At 38.0% G+C, this 20,623-nt stretch overlaps 4 protein-coding genes and 1 long non-coding RNA gene across 8 annotated transcripts; 2 read left to right on the forward strand and 3 right to left on the reverse strand.

Annotated features, from left to right (window-relative positions):
• Positions 1-1,439: 1,439 nt before the first annotated feature.
• On the reverse strand, positions 1,440-4,672 carry LOC111496517 (CRAL-TRIO domain-containing protein C3H8.02-like). 3 transcript variants are annotated; one of them, XM_023147001.1, is made up of 7 exons: positions 4,467-4,672; positions 3,974-4,126; positions 3,651-3,797; positions 3,079-3,231; positions 2,558-2,680; positions 2,045-2,148; positions 1,440-1,737 (listed from the first exon to the last, which is right to left on the reverse strand). In XM_023147001.1, exons 1-6 carry the CDS (start codon positions 4,596-4,598, stop codon positions 2,071-2,073), a joined length of 786 nt encoding a protein of 261 aa, XP_023002769.1. In that variant the 5' UTR covers positions 4,599-4,672; the 3' UTR covers positions 1,440-1,737; positions 2,045-2,070. The 3 variants fall into 3 exon arrangements, with proteins under 3 accessions (XP_023002769.1, XP_023002764.1, XP_023002756.1); XM_023146996.1 differs by having other exon boundaries at positions 2,034-2,148; XM_023146988.1 differs by having other exon boundaries at positions 1,440-2,148.
• Positions 4,673-5,742: 1,070 nt separating this feature from the next.
• Positions 5,743-5,900, reverse strand: LOC111496536. Its single transcript, XR_002720471.1, has 2 exons — positions 5,808-5,900; positions 5,743-5,776 (listed from the first exon to the last, which is right to left on the reverse strand). It is a non-coding gene; the product is annotated as an uncharacterized LOC111496536 (long non-coding RNA).
• A 21-nt stretch (positions 5,901-5,921) lies between these two features.
• Positions 5,922-9,270, forward strand: LOC111496504. Of its 2 annotated transcripts, none has more exons than XM_023146968.1 (8): positions 5,922-6,262; positions 6,835-6,921; positions 7,002-7,217; positions 7,286-7,450; positions 7,527-7,580; positions 7,689-7,835; positions 8,736-9,132; positions 9,245-9,270. In XM_023146968.1, exons 1-7 carry the CDS (start codon positions 6,089-6,091, stop codon positions 9,111-9,113), a joined length of 1,221 nt encoding a protein of 406 aa, XP_023002736.1. In that variant the 5' UTR covers positions 5,922-6,088; the 3' UTR covers positions 9,114-9,132; positions 9,245-9,270. The 2 variants fall into 2 exon arrangements, with proteins under 2 accessions (XP_023002736.1, XP_023002744.1); XM_023146976.1 differs by lacking the exon at positions 5,922-6,262 and adding an exon at positions 6,378-6,745.
• A 1,051-nt stretch (positions 9,271-10,321) lies between these two features.
• Positions 10,322-15,132, forward strand: LOC111496494 (cell division cycle protein 48 homolog). The gene is made up of 9 exons (XM_023146956.1): positions 10,322-10,624; positions 11,201-11,366; positions 11,456-11,684; positions 11,775-12,541; positions 12,634-12,855; positions 13,418-13,489; positions 13,599-13,880; positions 14,006-14,365; positions 14,589-15,132. The coding sequence occupies exons 1-9, from the start codon at positions 10,557-10,559 to the stop codon at positions 14,883-14,885; spliced, it is 2,463 nt and encodes an 820-aa protein (XP_023002724.1). The 5' UTR covers positions 10,322-10,556; the 3' UTR covers positions 14,886-15,132.
• A 245-nt stretch (positions 15,133-15,377) lies between these two features.
• Positions 15,378-19,212, reverse strand: LOC111465494 (LRR receptor-like serine/threonine-protein kinase). Its single transcript, XM_023109900.1, has 2 exons — positions 16,177-19,212; positions 15,378-16,052 (listed from the first exon to the last, which is right to left on the reverse strand). The coding sequence occupies exons 1-2, from the start codon at positions 19,019-19,021 to the stop codon at positions 15,529-15,531; spliced, it is 3,369 nt and encodes a 1,122-aa protein (XP_022965668.1). The 5' UTR covers positions 19,022-19,212; the 3' UTR covers positions 15,378-15,528.
• Positions 19,213-20,623: the final 1,411 nt, after the last annotated feature.

Below are 20,623 nucleotides of genomic sequence, written 5' to 3' on the forward strand. Positions count from 1 at the left end.
TGTTGATTCGCTATAAAATTAATTTTAATATAGTTTCTGAATTAAAATATGATTTTTATCATTCCTTATATTTTATTCCGTATATGGTCTAGATTTAATTGGTATACTTCCAATAAATTTACAAATTAAATTTTGTTTATTCAGTTTTATTATTAACTTTTTCAAAATAAATTTAATCTTTATTAGCCTCCTCGTCTTGTATTTTAACAAATCCGAGACAAATAATAATTTCAAAAGTAACTAGATTTATACAAAATATAATTAAGTTACAAAATACGAGACTAAAAATGGTTTAAAAATCACTCCAATAGTTTCTTTTTCTTTTTATTTTATATTATTTCATAAAGCTAATTTTACTGTAAGATTCCTTATTTATTTCTTTTACTTGTGTGGCCATAGTTTAAATTTAAAATGTTTTCAACATTCTTTCAATTTATTATTTTTTCTTTTTGTTTAATCCAAGTACTCGTGAGATTCCATACATGCACAACCTAGCTTTAGAACGCTAGAATACGCTAGAAAGAATTATAATAGTTCTTAACCAAAAAAAGGTCAATGAAGGCAGAGAAGAAAAGACATGCAATGAATTGAATAAAGCTAACTTCAAAAAAAAAAAAAAAAAAAATAGTGTAGCTCTTACATCGAAAATTAATATAAATTACTTCTTAAGTGGCCGTCCCAACATAGACAAGAATCTTTTATGTGTTTATACCTTTCAATTAGAGTTTTCTAATTTCCTTTAGAGTTAGTGTAAAAGATAATCTAATTGGTGTTGGATCGAAATCGGACAAGCCAAGGAGGCAGTGAGCTCAAGCCTCACAAATGGTCGACCATGGACTTCGGGTTTGACCCAAGCCTCTCTTCCTCTTCTTACTGGGTGGACCAATTCTCGTTCCATTAATCTAATTTAAGTTCATATTGATAGATATGTCAATATAATATGGTTCAAAAAATTTATATTCAATTAGTCTAAATACAGTTTAATTGGTTAAAATATTATATCTAGAAACCTACCGAGTGAGAAAAATCCATTACTTCACAACTTGGAACTACGCAAGCTTACTAGTTGTATCCAAACTGACACTTCTAATTATAATCCAAAATCACGTTATATCAGAGAACAACCACACCATCCCGTGATTGTATACAGCTCAAGTAGGAACTAACAAAACAGAGACTATTCAACGTCCTTGTCTACGGCTAGCAGTCACGCTTTATGAAGATTCAAGTAGAAAATCGTTGGATTAAAGATTTACACATTTTTACTCTTTAAGAATAAAAACAAGCAAAGGTGGAAGCTGGAGAGTATATTTTCATAATGGTGTTTGCTTACTCAAGTGGCTATCACTTCAGGATTATAGCTTTTGGGTTCTATTACTATAGCTGAATGCCTTGCAGAGGAAAGCCAAATAATATCTTTACAAAACATACGAGAAGGATGGAGGGAGAAAGCAAATGAGAATCCTTTCTTATGCAAAATAACATGTTTATAACATTATAGAAGTTTAAGTACATGTACTGACAATTTAACATGATACAAAATTTAAAAATCATGTGTTAAAACTTCTTTGAGGTGGAATCACTTACCTCCACACGCCAAGTTTGAACCAGTACTCGAAAATCTCGGAATCCCTCATCGTGTATCCAATCAGAACATACAAGTTGAGGGGAGAAAAGTTGAATTCTACCCCTTTTCATTTGTATGAAATATTATTGCAGAAACCGCAAGCAGTGAACCTGGATATGCAGAATTCCTGTTATCAATCAAGAAGCTCCATTCCAACTTAGGTACCAATCCACAATTCTGTTTTTTAGTCAGGTTTCTGAAAATCATGAAGAAATGATATTGAACACAGAAACTTATGTGTTGCATGGGCTTATGCTAACACTGACCTTCATCTCTGGAGAAAAGTAGCCCCAACAACTAGCAAAGTGAATATCAAATGTTCTTGAAATAATCTTCTTCTTTTTTCCCCAAAAATAAGAACAGATGGAATTTTATAATATTCTAAGTTTTTTTGTCTTAATTCTACCTAATTTGGACCTGTTTGTCGAGAGTGCCAAAATTCCTCAGTCTTTAAAGATGGCAGGCAGTGTATCTTCAGTAAAGTATTCCTTCCTGATTGTATCTATGGAACAAAATCTCGCCTTCAAAAGAGAAAACATACAAAAAAAATTACAAATACTCGAGCAAATTTAGGAGGTAGGGAAGGGCTTAGACACAGCAATAATTCCAAAAAGCCCAAAAATATTTAAGTGACCAAGTTCTTATGTGAATTGAGTTGATATACGTCAAAAAGATACTAAAATGGTGGAACATCTTCAGGATGTATGGGGTTGCTGACCAAAATGAGTGAAATTGAAAATGCAAGATTACTTCATTGATAATCAGAAGAAGAAAAGCCAACTCCATACATGGATGCAAGTGAAGGAATCCACGATTTGAATTGGCAGTGAGATTAGCCAATCCACTTTGTGTCAAATATATTCATCAATCTAGATTAATGGTCTAAAACTAAGGACGCATGAATTTTCAGTTAAAAAGCAAAGCGCTTACCAGAGATGCATAGGATTTTAATAATGGCTTAGTAAGTTGCCATAGTGGTCTGAACACAGATGGAGCTTCCACAAAGAGGACTTGACCAAGTCGTTTCGGATAGTAGAAGTAGAAGACATCAAACTGCCAGGGAAAAGAGCATAAATAGATCAGAAAGAATAATTGACAAATGACAAAGGAGCCATCAAAAGGCAAAAATCTCTTGACCCCACCACAGACCTGAAACATAGCGACTGTAGAGCCCTCGGGAGAGCAAAGGAAAGGAGTAAGGAGGAAAGGGAATTTCATTTTTTAGGCGAAGAATAAGTTACTAGAAATGACTGAGATCTATAATTGACATAGACAACTATTTTAGAAATGACTGCTTCCTCATGAAGTGAGCAAAAAGCTTGTGATGCTAAAGAAATGTAAAATTTGTACAGATCATATATTTCTGCTAGAGTCAAGTGGTTAAGATATGAATCTCATCATAAACTTGCCAATATGTATCGATTGTGATAAATCTCAACTTGTAAAATTACCAAAAACGTCAAGAACCTAAGATCTGCATTCTCAGTACGAAAACCTCGCAGATCAATTATTCCAAGGATGTCTTCTTTTCCAGTTGGAAGCTTGCTCAGTGCCTTCTCTACATAGAACACACAGAGTTTCTCATCCTCAAGAGGGTCATGGACCTGCGGTCAAGTTGCTAGTAAAGTCAACATTACTGTTAAGAGAGTAATTCAAATGAGATTAGAGGAAGGATAGACGCCAAATGCACGTCATAAGGTCAAACTTTACCATTCATGGAGGAGTAGGTGCATCGTCAATTCATGGACAGTTACAAGTTATAACGAGCTTTCAGTTTTACAATGACAGAGGATAAATATTCAATTACAAGGAAGACAATTGTACTGCAAATGGCAGTAGGTTTGTCATTAATTCATCGATAGATATACGTTACTAAGCACAAGCTTTCAAGTTGCAATGACAGATTAAACTTTCGTTATAAAGGAAGACAATTGTACTACAAGTGACCTATGGATAACGACGGAATTGGGTAACTCAGGGAAAGAAAATTGGTCAAATATCAAAGGGTGACCATGAAACTTACTGCAGGTAAATGCTTGGCAGCCACAACTATGAGTACTGGCCTGCCATTGACATCAAGAAACTCATGGACAAATGCTTTCCCAGTTTCAGCCATTCCTTTAACTGAATCTTCAGACAGTTCATCTACGCCAAATTCCTGACGCCAATTCTGTTTGAGACAGAAGGGGGAAAGTTAATAAATGTATAAAATTATGTAATGAACACTATCAGTTCCCACATTAACTTGAATTTCAATATAAACCAAGTAAATATTTGCAACACCACATGAACAAGAGACATGCTGTTTTGAAAAGAAAAAAAAAAAGGGGGAGTTCAAGTGTATACAATTGCTTTCGTTAATTTTGCAACCGCATCATCAACGGAAAACTTTCGATCCTTCAGAAACCAGAGTATCATCTCTTCATCGTCCCTTCCATTCCGACCAAGAGGAAGACTATTATATTCCCTTTCGAGTTTCTCCTTCACTTCCAAGACGAGCTGCAACACTTGAAATCGAGAACCATAAGCTATACAGTTCATCATCATATAAATATATACATATAAAGCCACTCAATCTTCGGATAACTACCCGTAAAAATGTGCAAAAACCTTGTATAGGATAATGGCTGCATACTGTTCGATTGACAGAAATTAAACACACTTCTCCTCTTCCGAGACAAATTTCATCAAATTACAGACATATAAACATAAATAAGTTCTTAGACCTACTTCGAACTCAAACATCGCATTCTCGCGAAAAATAACTCTCTCTCGGCAGCCAATAACACCTTACGGGAACTAGAATTAGTTGGTAGACAATGGAGTGGAAGCTTAGTACCTTGCGCGAATCATATGAGTCGGAGACGCAGTTCTGAACTGCGAATCTGCGGAATTGAGTAGCCCTGGCTGGAATTGGATAACTGGCGGGGAGAAACGGATGGCGTAGAGTGAGGCTGAGACGTGCCGCCATTTTTCAACCAGGGGGAAAGTAAAAGTAGCGATGAGATCGCAGGCTTTTATTGAACTCTTGGGAGATTCATCAACAATTAATTCGATGTTTTATTTTTAATTCTCTAAACAAATAATTAATTAAAATTCACATATGAGATTACAAAAAATTTGGTTAATATGTGTGTTTTGGAACCTCCTTTATATATTCCATAGTCTAGTCTCTTGTTTATAAATATGTGTTACATCCAAACATATTTGGATAATTATTTCTATGCGTAATATATGTGTTGTATACATTTTTTTAAACTACGACAAAAAAAAAATAAAAATGTGGTACTAATATTGTAACATTTATGTATTGTATGTGTTGCAGGTGAGAGGTAATTTTAATTTTATGTACGAATTTTAATTTTGTGTAAAATAAAGCTAAATAAGCTTCTGACCACCTCTGTACCATAATCTTTTTTCGCTGCAAAATCGGTCTATAATACTTGAGCCCACAATATCGGCCCATAACCCAAATATTAATGGGCCCGAATCAGTTTTTTATATTTAACTTTCATTTTGTTTTATAAATAAACATTTGATTTTCCAATTTAATTAGATTAGGCTTTAAAATTCCCATTTAATTAGATTACACATTTCATTTTTTAAATAACAGTTAAAAAAAAATATTTTGAAACGAGGTACTCATGACAAAAGTATTTAAAAAAAAAATTGGTATTAATGAAACTCATAAAATTTAAGGGTATTTTTTAAATAAATTGTTAACTAAGTTAAAAATAATTTTCAATTTTTTTTTTTTTAGTTTAAGAGTGCTAAAAGGTATTTTTCGATACATATGTTTTTATTTATTTATTAATTTAGCAGATTTGAAAAAATAGATATGAAAATATACACTAAAATAAAATATTCCAACTAAATAAATAAACTCAACTGAGAAATTTATAATATAGTTACCATAAAAGGCAGAATTTGGGTGGGATGAGTTGATTAATTGGAAAATGTGTGTATGGTCGGGAGGAGAAAGAAATTTGTGGTGCTTTCAGATAAAAAAGGAAAAACAAAGTGTACTGCAACCAACTGTATCACAGAGGAACCAGTTCTTGCAGGTGAAATAATAGAACATTAGCAAACGATTCAGGCCATGTTTGTCTCGTCCATTTCATCCATCTTCGAATGCCCATTTCTTCTTCGCTCCCTCCAGTTTTCTATTCATTAAATCCACATCCCCAGCCATCTGGGTCCGCCATTAACGAAGCTAAGAAGCTTTTCTTGAAGAAAATGGGGTGTTGGGTTAAGAAATTCATGTGGGTTTTTGTTTCTGAGGAGAATGGATCGTTCTGTTTTGTAAGGACGTGCAGAGAAATGGAAGCAAATAAGGAAGAAGCCAAGTGTTTAGAAGCTCTGTAAACCTTTTCTTTTCTTCTTTGCTCTAATACGACAACCCCAATACGTGCAAACACACGTGTTTCTCTACCAAAACGACACTCCAAAACATTCCTCTCGATGTTATTAGCGGCTTTTGTTGCTCTGTTTCTCATAGGTTCGACCTCCTCAGTTCTGCTGGCACCGCCCATTGCGGCGGAAGATTTCAGACCCGCAGCAGCAGAGTTCCAGAAATTGAGCGGCGTTGAAGCTCACGTGAAGAACATCAATAAACCCTCCGTCAAGACAATTCAGGCATGGTTTCATTTCTTTTTCCTCTGTTTCTTTTGGTTTCTCAAGGGGTAATTTTTTTTTTTTTTTTTTTTTTTTTTTTTTTTTTTTTTTTTTTTTTTTTTTTTTTTNATGTGGGTTTTTGTTTCTGAGGAGAATGGATCGTTCTGTTTTGTAAGGACGTGCAGAGAAATGGAAGCAAATAAGGAAGAAGCCAAGTGTTTAGAAGCTCTGTAAACCTTTTCTTTTCTTCTTTGCTCTAATACGACAACCCCAATACGTGCAAACACACGTGTTTCTCTACCAAAACGACACTCCAAAACATTCCTCTCGATGTTATTAGCGGCTTTTGTTGCTCTGTTTCTCATAGGTTCGACCTCCTCAGTTCTGCTGGCACCGCCCATTGCGGCGGAAGATTTCAGACCCGCAGCAGCAGAGTTCCAGAAATTGAGCGGCGTTGAAGCTCACGTGAAGAACATCAATAAACCCTCCGTCAAGACAATTCAGGCATGGTTTCATTTCTTTTTCCTCTGTTTCTTTTGGTTTCTCAAGGGGTAATTTTTTTTTTTTTTTTTTTTTTTTTTGTTCATTTTCAGAGCCCAGATGGAGATTTAATCGATTGTGTTCTTTCTCATCTTCAACCTGCTTTTGATCATTATAAACTTAAACAGCAACTGCCACTGGTAACTTGCATTTACTGTAAACAATATGGAATATACACATTAGAAACAGAGAGAAAAACGAATTACATTTCAATTTTCAGGATCCCCCAGATAGGCCAAAAGGTTACAACTCCTCAGCCAATTCACTTGCAGCGAGCTTCCAGCTATGGCGGCAGAGTGGTGAATCATGCCCTGAAGGAACTATTCCTATTAGAAGAACTACAGAACAAGACATTTTAAGAGCAAGCTCTGTCCAAAGATTTGGGAAAAAGCCATTAAAATCTGTGAGAAGGAACTCATCAGGCAGTGGCCATGAGGTTCATATTTTCCTCTTGTTCTTGTTCTTCTTTAATTTTCAGATGATTTTACTTTCAATATGTTCCAGCATGCTATTGTGTTTGTTAATGGAGAGCAATACTATGGAGCAAAAGCAAACATAAATGTCTGGGCACCCCATGTGAGCGATGAGTATGAGTTCAGCTTGTCTCAAATCTGGCTTATTTCTGGGACATTCAACAATGATCTGAACACCATTGAAGCTGGTTGGCAGGCATGTTTTTCTCTAATTCTTTTGCATTTTGTTTCTTCATTTTCATCTGTTCATGTTGAAAAAATGACTTATTCAGGTTAGCCCCGAGTTATATGGAGATAATTATCCTAGATTCTTCACTTACTGGACGGTGAGTTTTATTTTACTGTGTTTTGAAGTATTCTTCAAGGCAAATTTGAAACAAGTTTCTGGCTTCTTTCTGACCTTGTTTCTCTGTGTGTCGCTTGTGGTTTTTCAGACAGATGCATACCGAGAAACAGGCTGCTACAACTTACTGTGCTCTGGTTTTGTCCAAACTAATAACAAGATTGCCATTGGAGCTGCAATATTTCCAAGATCTTATTACAATGGCAGACAATTTGATATGGGTTTAATGATTTGGAAGGTGAGTGTTCTTCAATATCCAATGAAATCCAACCCAAAGAAGGACAAAATATGGTATGTTGAAAGAGAGAGAGATCCGTCGCTGAATGAATAGAACACCTAATTTTCACCTTTGCTTCAACAAAAAGTAACCCTTTTTAACCTAATCATTCATTAGCAACCATTTCTCTCTTGCCATGGATAGGACTCTATTTCTTCCTATACCCATGTGATGATTTGATTACGGGTGACATTCCACGTCAGTTGGAGAGAGAGGAACGAAACATTTTTTATAAAGGTGTGAAAACCTCTCTAGTAGATATATTTTAAAACCGTGAGGCTGACGGCAATATGTAACGAACTAAAACGAACAATATCTACTAGATGTGTATTTAGACTATTACAAATGATATCAAAGCTAGACACGGAGTGGTGTGCTAGCAAGGATGTTGAGCTACTAAAGGAGAAGGATCGTGAGATCCCAAATCGGTTGGAGAGGAAAACGAAACATTACTTGTAAAGGTATGAAAACCTCTCTCTAATAGACGTGTTTTAAAACCGTGAGACTGACGGCGATACATAATGAGTAAAACAAGACATATCTGTTAACATTAGACTTGAGTTATTACACTTAACCTTCAACTCACTTGGTTCGGAGATTTTTCCTCAAATCGACTGATTCTTTGGGAATCCACTATTTGCTTTTATGCAGTCAAAAGATTCAATTATTTTCAAGATTTTCTTTGTCTAAGTAGTCATTGTAGGCTCCATATCAGGAGACTACTATCCTCTCTACTTTTATCATTTGTGCACATCTCGACTAATTTCATAAAAGACCTGCAACTTCGAAGATATCGAGGTTTATGAACTATCACTTATCAAGTCTCGTTCTTGGGTTTTGACCGATGGATTCTCGATGCAGGATCCGAGGCACGGAAATTGGTGGCTGGAGTTTGGGCAGGGTGTGTTAGTAGGGTACTGGCCAGCATATTTGTTCAGTCACTTGGGAAGCCACGCCAGCATGATCCAATTTGGAGGAGAAGTAGTAAACACAAGATCAACAGGTTTCCACACATCGACGCAGATGGGAAGTGGGCATTTTGCAGAAGAAGGATATGGAAAAGCTTCTTATTTCAGAAATCTGCAAATAATTGATTGGGACAACAGTTTACTTCCTGCCTCGAACCTTCGTCTCTTGGCTGATCATCCAAATTGCTATGACATTAGACAAGGAAAAAACAAGCTTTGGGGCACTTACTTTTACTATGGAGGTCCTGGTAGAAATGTACACTGTCCATGACCACATCAAAATGGCATACAACATAATTTTCTTTTTATTTATTTATTTTTGGGATATTGTAAAATTTGGAGATAATAGGATGTATTCAAAATTATGAGGTGAAGGGGTCCAATTTTCTAGATTTCTAAACAAATATATAAGACAAATCTTACCATCAACATTTAACATAATAATCCAAATAACTTCCTCTCGAGTTAATCACTCACCTAATATCGTTTTCTCGATAAATATTTTGTTTTTGGAATGAGGTTGACGGGTTACCTTCGTCTAAACAAGTAGGCTAACGACACACCACCACGACAATTAAATAGAACGACAACAACTATATCCCGACTAGAAAAAAGGAGATGCCCGTAAATCCCGTGTGTGGTGGCCTGAACTGAAAAGGCATGCAATAATACAGTTTGCTTTAGCAACAAAAGAAAAGGAAAGCACACTTTTACGGGACGGATCAGGAAAAAAGCAATGGCCCATAAAAGATCGCTATGAAAGTGAAAGTCACTTCCAAGTCCTACCACGTTTTCCCTCCTTTTCTCTAATATTGGCGGAGAAACTAAGCATTCTTTATAAGGTTAGATGCGTTTTAAAATTTTTAAGAGAAAGTTCGAAAAGGAAAGTCTCAAAAGAATAATATTGGCTAGTAGTGAATTTGAGCGGTTACAAATGATATCAGAGCTAGACGTGAGCTAGTAAGGATGTTGGCCCCCAAGGAAAGTGAATTGTAAAATCTCACATTGTTGGAGAGAGGAATAAAGTATTCCTTATAAGAGTCAGACTCGTTTCAAAATATTAAGGTGAAGGCCGAAACGGAAAGTTCAAAGAAAACAATATCTGCTGGCGGTGCTAAAAAAAATTAAAAAAAAAGACACTATATCCTAATATTCACTCTAATTTCTGATTTCTCACTTCTCAATTGCCTTGCAGATGGACTTCATTGTTTTACCAACAACTAGCTTGATAATCAGCTGTGTATGATATTGATCCATTTAGTTTTATTTTATTTTAAACTAATTTTGTCATAATTAATGCAAAATGTTCAGGTTCGTCTGGAATTAAAAATCAATGCCTGCGCTTTCGTCTTTCTTCAGCAGTGAAGTTGGGCTGGTTTGAGCTGGGCCAGGCCCAGATTCAATGGCGAATCCAAGCAGTATAAAATCGCAATTCATCAAACCAAACCTTCTAGATGTCACCTACTACTGAAAAATGGCGCCTACATCACCGATAACGGTGCTTCCATGGCGACCCGCCATTAGTTTCATGTATAGGTGGAGAGAACTGATTGGAGTCGGCCATTGTATAGAAACGGGCTATCTCGGTTGTCCGTCTTCTCTACAACAGTGCGGTCTATTTTTTAATTCTTTGCATCTTCCTTCTGCATTTGCACCGATTGTCTGAAAGGTTGCAGAAACCCTGGTGGTTTTCAAGAACAAAAGGCCGAAATAAATGGCAGACCCAACAGGTTCATCAGCTTCAGATAAGGCTCATGCATCCTCTCATTCTTCATCGGACCAGTAAGTTTTTGTTTATTATCGTGATTGTTCTTGTTCAGGCGAAGAATTACCTATGAATTTCCCTTGGTTTCAAACAGCTAGATATATGATGAAGTAAGATAAGGGAGGAGTTGGAGATACGTGTAGTTCAGAAACTATTGTTCATGCAGTTTTAGTTACTCTACAATTCTTTTTATAACTTATGGTATAGATTGGTTGGAGAAGATTTCTGCAAAAACTGTATTGAATTTAGGTAACAGAGATGATGAAGCTTATATCATTCAGGAATTTTGTTGAATTTGAAAGTTTTATGTATCATATAATCAACAATTTTATGTAAATTTTGACTTAATTGACCCATTTTTACTGGTCAATCAATCAAGTTTACAAATCATTTGCGGATTGGGGAGAAGTTTAGGAATGGAGTTGGAATTTCTTTTAACAGCAGTTTTAACGACAGAAAGTTCGAATTACTCTGAGCTAGATATTGCGGGTTTTTGTGGTCGAGCCCTCTGAGCCCGAAACGAAAATCCATTTTGCAGCGACGATCTTTCATTTCTATGAGGAGTAGTTAAGTAATTTTTTGTGTGAAAATAGGCAAAACACTAAACGGGATTTTTCCACTGCAATTTTGGAACGCAAGAAGTCTCCAAATCGTTTAGTTGTCGATGAGGGTATCAATGATGATAACTCTGTGGTTTCTTTGCATCCTGCTACCATGGAAAAGCTGCAGTTCTTTAGAAGAGATACTATTTTATTGAAGGTGATTTTCATGCATGTTTTGGCAAACAAGTCTGTTTACCTATGAGAATGTTGATTAATCTTACTTGCATCCTTTTTATGATTATGCAGGGGAAGAAGCGCAGAGATACAGTGTGCGTTGTTCTTTCCGATGAGCAATGTGAAGAGCCAAAAATCAGAATGAATAAAATTGTACGAGCCAATCTCAGAGTTCGTCTTGGAGATGTTGTATCTGTCCATCAGTGTCCAGATGTGAAGTACGGAAAGCGGGTTCACATCCTCCCTGTTGATGATACAATCGAGGGTGTTGCTGGCAACCTATTTGATGCATATTTGAAACGTGAGGGGTTCTGTTTTATTATTTTCCATTGATTATTAATTATCGATATGATTGGGATCTGATTCTGATTTATTGTCCCTTTTTTGTTAGCTTATTTCTTGGAAGCATATCGACCCGTTAGGAAGGGTGACCTGTTCTTAGTCAGGGGTGGAATGAGAAGTGTTGAGTTCAAGGTCATAGAGACAGACCCTGGTGAATACTGCGTTGTTGCACCTGATACCGAGATCTTCTGTGAGGGAGAGCCCATCAAACGTGAGGATGAGGAGAGATTAAATGAAGTCGGATATGATGATGTTGGAGGAGTTAGGAAGCAAATGGCTCAGATCCGTGAATTAGTGGAATTACCACTTAGACATCCACAACTTTTCAAATCGATTGGCGTAAAGCCTCCGAAAGGGATATTGCTGTATGGGCCTCCTGGATCTGGAAAAACTCTTATAGCCAGAGCTGTTGCTAATGAGACGGGTGCATTTTTCTTTCTGATTAATGGTCCAGAAATAATGTCGAAGTTAGCTGGTGAGAGTGAAAGCAATCTAAGGAAGGCGTTTGAGGAAGCTGAAAAGAATGCCCCTTCAATTATATTTATCGATGAACTTGATTCCATTGCTCCAAAGAGGGAGAAAACACATGGAGAAGTGGAAAGGCGTATCGTATCCCAACTTCTTACCTTGATGGATGGCCTCAAAACTCGAGTACATGTTATTGTTATTGGAGCAACGAACAGACCCAACAGCATTGACCCTGCTTTGAGGAGATTTGGAAGATTTGATCGAGAGATTGATATTGGTGTTCCTGATGAAGTAGGACGATTGGAAGTCCTTAGGATCCATACAAAGAACATGAAACTTGCCGAGGATGTGAGACTCGTGCTAATAATGCCATCTCACATTATTTTTCAGTAAACATATTTTCTATATTCAACATTTTCGTAAAAAGCTGTTTGTTCCAGGTGGATCTTGAGAGAGTTGCACGGGATACTCATGGTTATGTTGGTGCTGATCTCGCCGCTCTTTGTACTGAAGCAGCACTCCAGTGTATTCGCGAGAAAATGGATGTCATCGACTTGGAAGATGAAACAATTGATGCTGAGGTTTTGAATTCCATGGCTGTAACTAATGAACATTTCCAAACTGCTTTAGGGTCTTCAAATCCTTCGGCGTTGCGGGAAACTGTGAGTCTCCAGTTCCATTCTAGTCTCTAATGTTTTGCTATTTTTTCAATGTAGTCTATATTGTTTAAAAAGTTCCAAGTTAGTCCCTCATCTTTAATATTTTTCAACTGAATATCTCATTGTTGGTAAATGTTAAAATTAACTGAGGTCAAACTTACCTAGCATGATCGAAAATTAGAGGAGAAAAAAGGTCATCTAGAGAGGAAAGTTTCTAATTCTTCATCCAAAACTTCAAGAAATTAGTATAATTTTTGAGTTTTCTTCTCTTGATGACCTTTTTTCTCTAAATTTTATGCCAAGTTTATCATCAGACAATTTTAACCTTCACCAACAACAGTGAGATACTAAAAAATGTTAAAACTTGAAGGGTCTAAATTGAACCTTTCAAACAATAAGGATTAATTGAAAAAAATATCCAAACATTAGGGACTAAAACATATATTTAGTCTGTCTTTTATTCAGTAGTATCTGCTCGTATATCTTGCTAGAGATTGAGCAGATGTTCTAATAAAAATTACATATAATGTTGCCTTCCTTTTGAACTGACTATTCTCGCCATTAGGTCGTGGAGGTTCCGAATGTTTCGTGGGATGATATCGGTGGGTTGGAAAATGTTAAAAGAGAGCTGCAGGAGGTCTGTGCGCTGTTTATCTTCTTGAAGTTTGCATTTTCGGTGTCTAATTTCTCAGATTGCTCGTCTTTTTCCCCTCTGAACTCGTCTATATGTGGCTGTTTTATGGCAGACTGTCCAATATCCAGTGGAGCATCCTGAGAAGTTTGAAAAATTTGGCATGTCACCATCTAAAGGTGTCCTCTTTTATGGGCCCCCGGGCTGTGGTAAGACGCTGCTGGCTAAGGCAATTGCCAATGAATGTCAGGCCAACTTTATAAGTGTGAAAGGACCTGAGTTGCTGACAATGTGGTTCGGTGAAAGTGAGGCAAATGTGAGAGAGATATTTGACAAGGCTCGTCAGTCGGCTCCTTGTGTACTATTTTTCGATGAACTCGATTCTATCGCAACTCAGGTACTTAATATATTTGGAAACTCTATGTTTTTTTAATCAAATATCACTCTTTTTAGGTTGGAAGTATGATTTTGTTGAGGTTAAACATACGTTTAAAAAATCATAAATCGGTTTGATTTTCGCAGCGTGGTAGTTCTGTTGGAGATGCTGGTGGTGCAGCAGATAGAGTCTTGAACCAACTTCTTACAGAAATGGATGGCATGACTGCAAAGAAGACCGTGTTTATAATTGGGGCGACAAACAGGCCAGACATTATAGACCCGGCACTTCTCAGGCCGGGACGTCTGGACCAACTAATATACATCCCGCTCCCTGACGAGTCTTCACGTCTTCAAATTTTCAAAGCATGTCTCCGAAAGTCGCCAGTGTCAAAAGATGTCAATCTATCAGCTCTTTCACGGTACACCCATGGCTTTAGTGGAGCTGATATCACTGAAATATGTCAGCGTGCCTGCAAATATGCCATTAGAGAAAATATCGAGAAGGTATTTCTTTACAGTGCTCTTTTGAAAAACATATTTTTACAGTTTGATCTATTGGGCAGCAACTTTTGATTCTTGAGTGAGCATCTTTTACTTGAGTTTCTTGCCCGTTGAAAGAACCATCCATTATGAGATAGAACTTATTAGAAAATTAAGGTTAACAAATTCTGTCGAGAACTATGGTGGTTTTGATGAATCATGTTAACCATGGAATGGGTATCATCAGGATCTTGAGAGGGAGAGAAAGGAAAGAGAAAACCCAGAAGCCATGGAGGAAGACGACATCGACGAAGTCTCAGAGATAAAGGCAGCACATTTTGAGGAGTCAATGAAGTATGCTCGTAGAAGTGTCAGCGATGCAGACATCAGGAAGTACCAGCTGTTTGCTCAGACCCTACAGCAATCTCGTGGGATCAGATCGGAATTTCGGTTCCCTGATCGAACCGACAACGTAACTGCAGGAGCGGCTGACCCGTTTTCTTCCGCTGTAGCCGCTGGAGATGATGATGATCTTTACAGCTGAAGTGAAAACCAGTCAGTACAGGGGTTGGTATGGATTTTCTTCAGTAAACAACGTTTTAGTGCTTTTTATGCATGTTGTTTTCTCTGTAAATGTAGTGGTTTAGTGAGGAGAGTTGTGTCGTAGATACTTTTTAAAAAGGCTGAGCTTTCTGTGTTTGAAAGAGTAGACTGTCTCTTAGTTTGTGAGTTATGGAAATATAATTAAAAAAAATGTAATTATAGAAGATGAACTTCTTGTGTGGGTTCCAGTACGATTTGCTAAAGCGACTGGCTTTGGTGGTGAATAGGGCTATGAGATGAGGTCGCATGTGCGTCACGTGGTGGGCTGCATCCTTCTCTCCACACCTTTTATGAAAATATAATGATTAAATAACTCGTTATTAATATATATAATTTAGTAAAGAAAATGAAGTGAATAAATGTATTCATTATTGAGAAGAAAAAGAACATTTTAAATTTTCTTTGGATACTTATGAAGATATGATGTTTAAGTAACTTAATATTTTCTCTTAGTATAATTATTAAAGAAAAAGGGTATAAGATCTAAATCCTTTACATCACCCTTTCTAATTATCCCATTTGACACATTAATCTTAATCTTAAACTTCCTTCCCAAATGCATAAATAATAACCCTAATTATAAATCACTGGTTGCCTGAAAAATATGCACCCAACGAGGACAACGAAGCATAAGAGCAATGTGACGGCTCTTGAATGGGTAGTGCAAAAGGTAAATGATTCGCCATAGAAGATGAGGTTAAAATCGATGTCTTTGTGTCTAAGCTTGTCGTGTTGCTATTCTTTTGTGGCGGCTTGTCAACGGCATCTGTTGTTGTCGATAGCTGGTCTTGTCGAATCTCACGTAAAAGAGCCGTCACGTCTTTCATTGTCGGTCGATCTTCAGCACGATCACTTGTGCAAAGCAAAGAGATTCCTAATGCTTGCAAGATCTCTTGGATTATCGGGTCGGGTCGTCCTTGAAGTTTCGAATCTAATATTGAAATTGGATTCTTCTTCTTCTTTAAATGGTCTCTCACCCATTGAATCACGTGTTGCCCTTCTGTAAATGAGGAGTCTACAGGTTTTTTGCCTGTTATTATCTCTAGCAAAACGACACCGTAGCTATACACGTCACTCTTGTCTGTGATCCTTAACATGCAGCCATATTCTGCATATGCATACTTTTTTTTTAATCATAATATTAAAGAAACTAATAAAATATAAAGAAGTTCATTTTGTTTCTTTCCAGTATTTTAAGTATATGCAATAATTGTAACCAATTAAGACCATACCAGGTGCAAAATAGCCGTAAGACCCAGCAAACTGAGGGTTCGTTGAAGACGAACCGCTCGGACCATCTTCAACCAACCGAGCGAGCCCAAAGTCCGCCAAACACGCTTCGTAGCAATCCCCCAACAGAATATTGTGAGCCTTCACGTCCCGGTGCAATATTGCCGGCACGCAGTCGTGGTGCAAATAAGCCAATCCCTCCGCCACACCCAACGCTATCTTAAATCTACTCTCCCAGTCCAGCCCCACGCGCCCATTCCCCTCGTGTAGCAACGCGCCCAAATTCCCATTCGGCAAGTAGTCGTAGAACAGCAATTTCGTCCTCCGATTCGCCCCCCACCCTAGCAATCGGACGATGTTCCGATGTCGGATCCTCGCCAATGTTGCGATTTCGGATGAAAACGCCGCCGCTGAGAACACTTCCGATGATCGGAATCGCTTCACAGCGATTGTTAGACCTGATGAGATGCAGGCTCTGTACACGACGCCGGTCTTGCCGCGGCCGATGACATTAGCCGGCGTTAAGCATCTGATTACCTCGGAGATCGGAAGATCGAGTTTCTGGTATAGTGTCACTTCCCAGCCAGAGCCAAGCTCCAAGTCGCTGTCAAAGGCGTCGTCTGAATCTTCGCCGCGGGACCCATTGAAGTATCCCCGACATGAATGTCTATCTTTGAGAACGATATAAACTGCCGCTAGTAGCAGTACGCATGCCGTGCACAGCAATACAATCATGGCCACTCGAGCCGCTAGCGTGTGGGGAGCGCCGCCGCCATGGCCATCGGCGTAGCACTTCTCGCCGGCGAAGCATAACTCCGGGTTTCCGGAGAGAACGCTCAAAGGGAGCTGCGCGAAGAATGGCGTCTCAGGTACGCGTCCTGAGAAATTGTTGTGAGATACATTGAGAACCACGAGATTTTGCAGTTCTGCGAGAATGTGGAGGTCGCCTGAGAGTTGATTGTAAGAGAGGTCCAATGACCCGAGCATGTCTAGATTTGCAAACTCCGGCGGAATCTTGCCGGTTAGTTGGTTTAAGCTCAGATTGAGACCGATTTCGAGTGAAGGAATCTTGCCTAAGCTCGGTGGAATGTTCCCGGATAGTTGATTGCAACTTAGATCGAGTAACTGTAATTTCAAGCAGGAACCGATTTCCGTCGGAATAGGCCCCGAGAAGCGGTTGTTTGAGAGAACGAGTTTCGTGAGCGAGTTGAAAGATCCAAAACTCGGAATCGGAGCCCCTTCGATTAGGTTATTTGAAAGATCAACGAACTGGAGCAAAGAAAGCTGGTTGAGTTCTTCTGGAAGAAATTTCGTCAAAGAATTGGAATGTAAATCAATGAATGTCAAATTCCGGCATCCAGAAATCTCCGGAGGCAACGCTCCAGTGAGGTGATTGTTTCCGAGGTCCAAGAAAATCAAGTTCTTCAAATTCCCAATCTCCGGCGGAATTTCCCCCGCGAGCTTGTTGTTACTCGCTCGGAACCGAGATAGAGAAGAGCAGTTACCTAACGCCGGCGGGATTCCGCCGGAGAGATTGTTGGAGAGAAGCAACAGCTTGGAAAGCTTCTTCAAATGAAAAATTCCCGTCGGAATTGAACCAGTCAAGGCGTTCAGTGATAGATCCAAGGCCTCGAGATTGCGACAATTGGAAATGGTGGATGGAATACTTCCCTCGAGCTTGTTTTGCCACAAGAACAGCAATGTCAAATTGGCGAGATTCCCCATTTCAGAGGGAATCGTACCAGTTAGCTGATTATAATCAAGCTCGATGTGAGTGATTCTCGAACATTTCGCGATTTCCTTCGGAATCTCACCTGTTAATTGATTTGAACTCAGCAGCAATTCTTCAAGCATTGTTAAATTCTCAAATGTTGAAGGAATTCTTCCCGTCAGAGAATTAATCGAAACGTCGATGACTGTTAACTGGTCACATCTACCTAACTCCGGCGGTATAACGCCGACCAAATTGTTCTGCCATAGAAGCAGACTTTGAAGATTCCGTAACCTTCCCAATGAGATCGGAATCGAACCAGAGAGCGAGTTCTGGTAGAGATAGAGATTTTGAAGCTCAGTGCAGTCGCCAAGTTCATCAGGAATCTGACCGGAGAGAAGAGTAGTATAGATTGCCAACGTCTGAAGCTTCTTGAGAAAGCCAAGACTGGCGGGAAGAAAGCCGGAGATGCTGGTTTCAGCTAGGCCAAGAATCACCAAATTGGTGCAGTTACCAATTTCTTCCGGTACAGAGCCAAGTAAGTTCTTGTTCCCCCCAGCTCTAATCACTTCAATCCGCCTCAAATTCCCTATACTAACCGGAATTTCACCGCTCAATTGATTATCATAGAGAACCAGCTCCTTCAAGTTCGTGAGATTCCCGATCCCTGCAGGGATCGATCCTTCAAGACCATTCGAATTCAGGTAAAGTTGTTCAAGATTCATCAAAGCGCATATTTCACTAGGAATTTCTCCGGTCAATCCATTGTCACTGAGTTCCAAGGTCCTCAACTGGCTGAGAGCACCGATCTGTTTAGGAATAGAGCCGGTGAGATTGGCTCCCGACAAGACGAGCTTGTTCAACGACAAGAACGAAGAGAAATTCCATGGAAGCTCACCGTGTAAGTTCACATTCCTCAAAACTACTTCCACTACTTGTCTGTTCTTGTTGCAAGTGATTCCAAACCACCCACATGGAGTTTCATTGATGGGGTCCCAATTACTTAGCACCCTGTTGGATCCCTTGAAACTTAGCTTCCAAGAGAGTAGAGCTTGGCCCTGTTCATTAATGGCGGAAACAGTACAAAAGCATAGGATTAGGATAAATGAAGAGATGGTCCATGAATTTACAGGCATTACAACTAAACTACAAACTCCAAGGAGGGAGAGAGAGAGAGAGAGAGGGTTTGAGCCTAGGGAGTGCCAAAAACAAGAGAAGCCAAATCATGTGTTGCGGTCTACGACGTGTTTAAATCAGGAGTCTATAATAAACAAAAGAAAAAATGGCCGGAAATTCTGGGATCCAAGAAGAACAGCTAGGCCATGATGGTCTATTGCAGAGGGAGATGGCATATTTGGTTGGCGTTTCCTTTGAAATTTTTTATTCACAAGCGGGGGAGAGGTGGGGGGAAGGTGGAAAAGGAAAACCGTATTTTAGTTCAAATTTTAGCTTTAAAAAAAGAGGAAGGGCACGAATTACAAGAAGCTTTTAGACGCAGTTATTCTGGTGAGTGGGTTGAAATTGAAAGAAAAGTAGGGGTTTTGTTAACCTGGAGAAATGAGCTGCATTGCTTTCAGGGCACCCATTAAACCATCATTTCCCAACTTTATTTCAGAGCCTTCTTCTCTAGTTCCCAAAACATCTGTGTGTTAATATATATATTGCTCTTCTTCTTCTTCTTTGTGGCTTGTTTTTTCGATAAAGATTCAATGCAATTATTTCAGCGTATTGTATTTTTTATTGTTAAATTTATACATCTACTTTGTTTGATGTTTGTGAGTTTATGGCATAGAGGTGTATAATATATAATAGAAAGTTAAAAAAAAAAAAACGGATGCAGATGGGTGTGGATCTGCTGCATTACTCTGTTTTATTTATTTATTTACTTTTGACAAAATGATGAGGTGAAAATTTGATTCTTTAGTAGAAAATTTGAAGAAGCCATGTGATTTGTAGATAAAATAAAGAAGAGAGGCCAATCCAATCCGATCCAAAATTTGGAATCATGATTTAGATTTTAGGGGTTTAAATTAGAAGGAAGCCATCCGTCCTTGTGCTTGTCTCGTGATCCTGACGTGGATTTTATTTTCATTTTTATTACTTTTTTATTCAATTTGTTCATTACATGTTATTAACCAATAATTTTACCTTAAACATGTAAAAGGAGGTTATGAGATGAATATTAAACCATCTCATATATGAACTTGAAATCTTATATATATATATATATATATATATATATATTGGGTAATAAAAATTGTGCAATTAGACTGGTTGTGTGGAGAATAATTGAGGAAATGTGAGAGTGATAAAATAAAGAATGGATGTCCCATTTTAGCTCCACAACAAGCCTCGAAATTCGGAAGATGTCCCTTCCTAAGTTGATATGGAAAGTTTTTATAATGTTCTTATTAATTATTTTGTCACTTAATCAATATTCGAAGTGAAAGTTTTTTGTTTCAATAATTAATAATTAAGTTATTTTATTCTTCATTATACGTCACATAATTGGGTCAATTTTTGCTTCTTACTTTTAAAAGCTTTTTATTATTTTGTTTTGATTTGTTCATTTTAATGATTTGTATGATGTCCCCACCCTTCTCATTATATATATATATATATATTACATTTTTTTAATAAATTATATTGGAAAGTAAAAATTATCTATCATAAAAATTATGGGCTCATAGAACAACAGAAAAGGGCCGAAATTTCGGCCCAAAGTTGTTATGGGCTAC

This window comes from Cucurbita maxima, unplaced genomic scaffold (genome assembly GCF_002738345.1).
Source record: "Cucurbita maxima cultivar Rimu unplaced genomic scaffold, Cmax_1.0 Cma_Scf00002, whole genome shotgun sequence".
Lineage (NCBI taxonomy): Eukaryota > Viridiplantae > Streptophyta > Magnoliopsida > Cucurbitales > Cucurbitaceae > Cucurbita > Cucurbita maxima.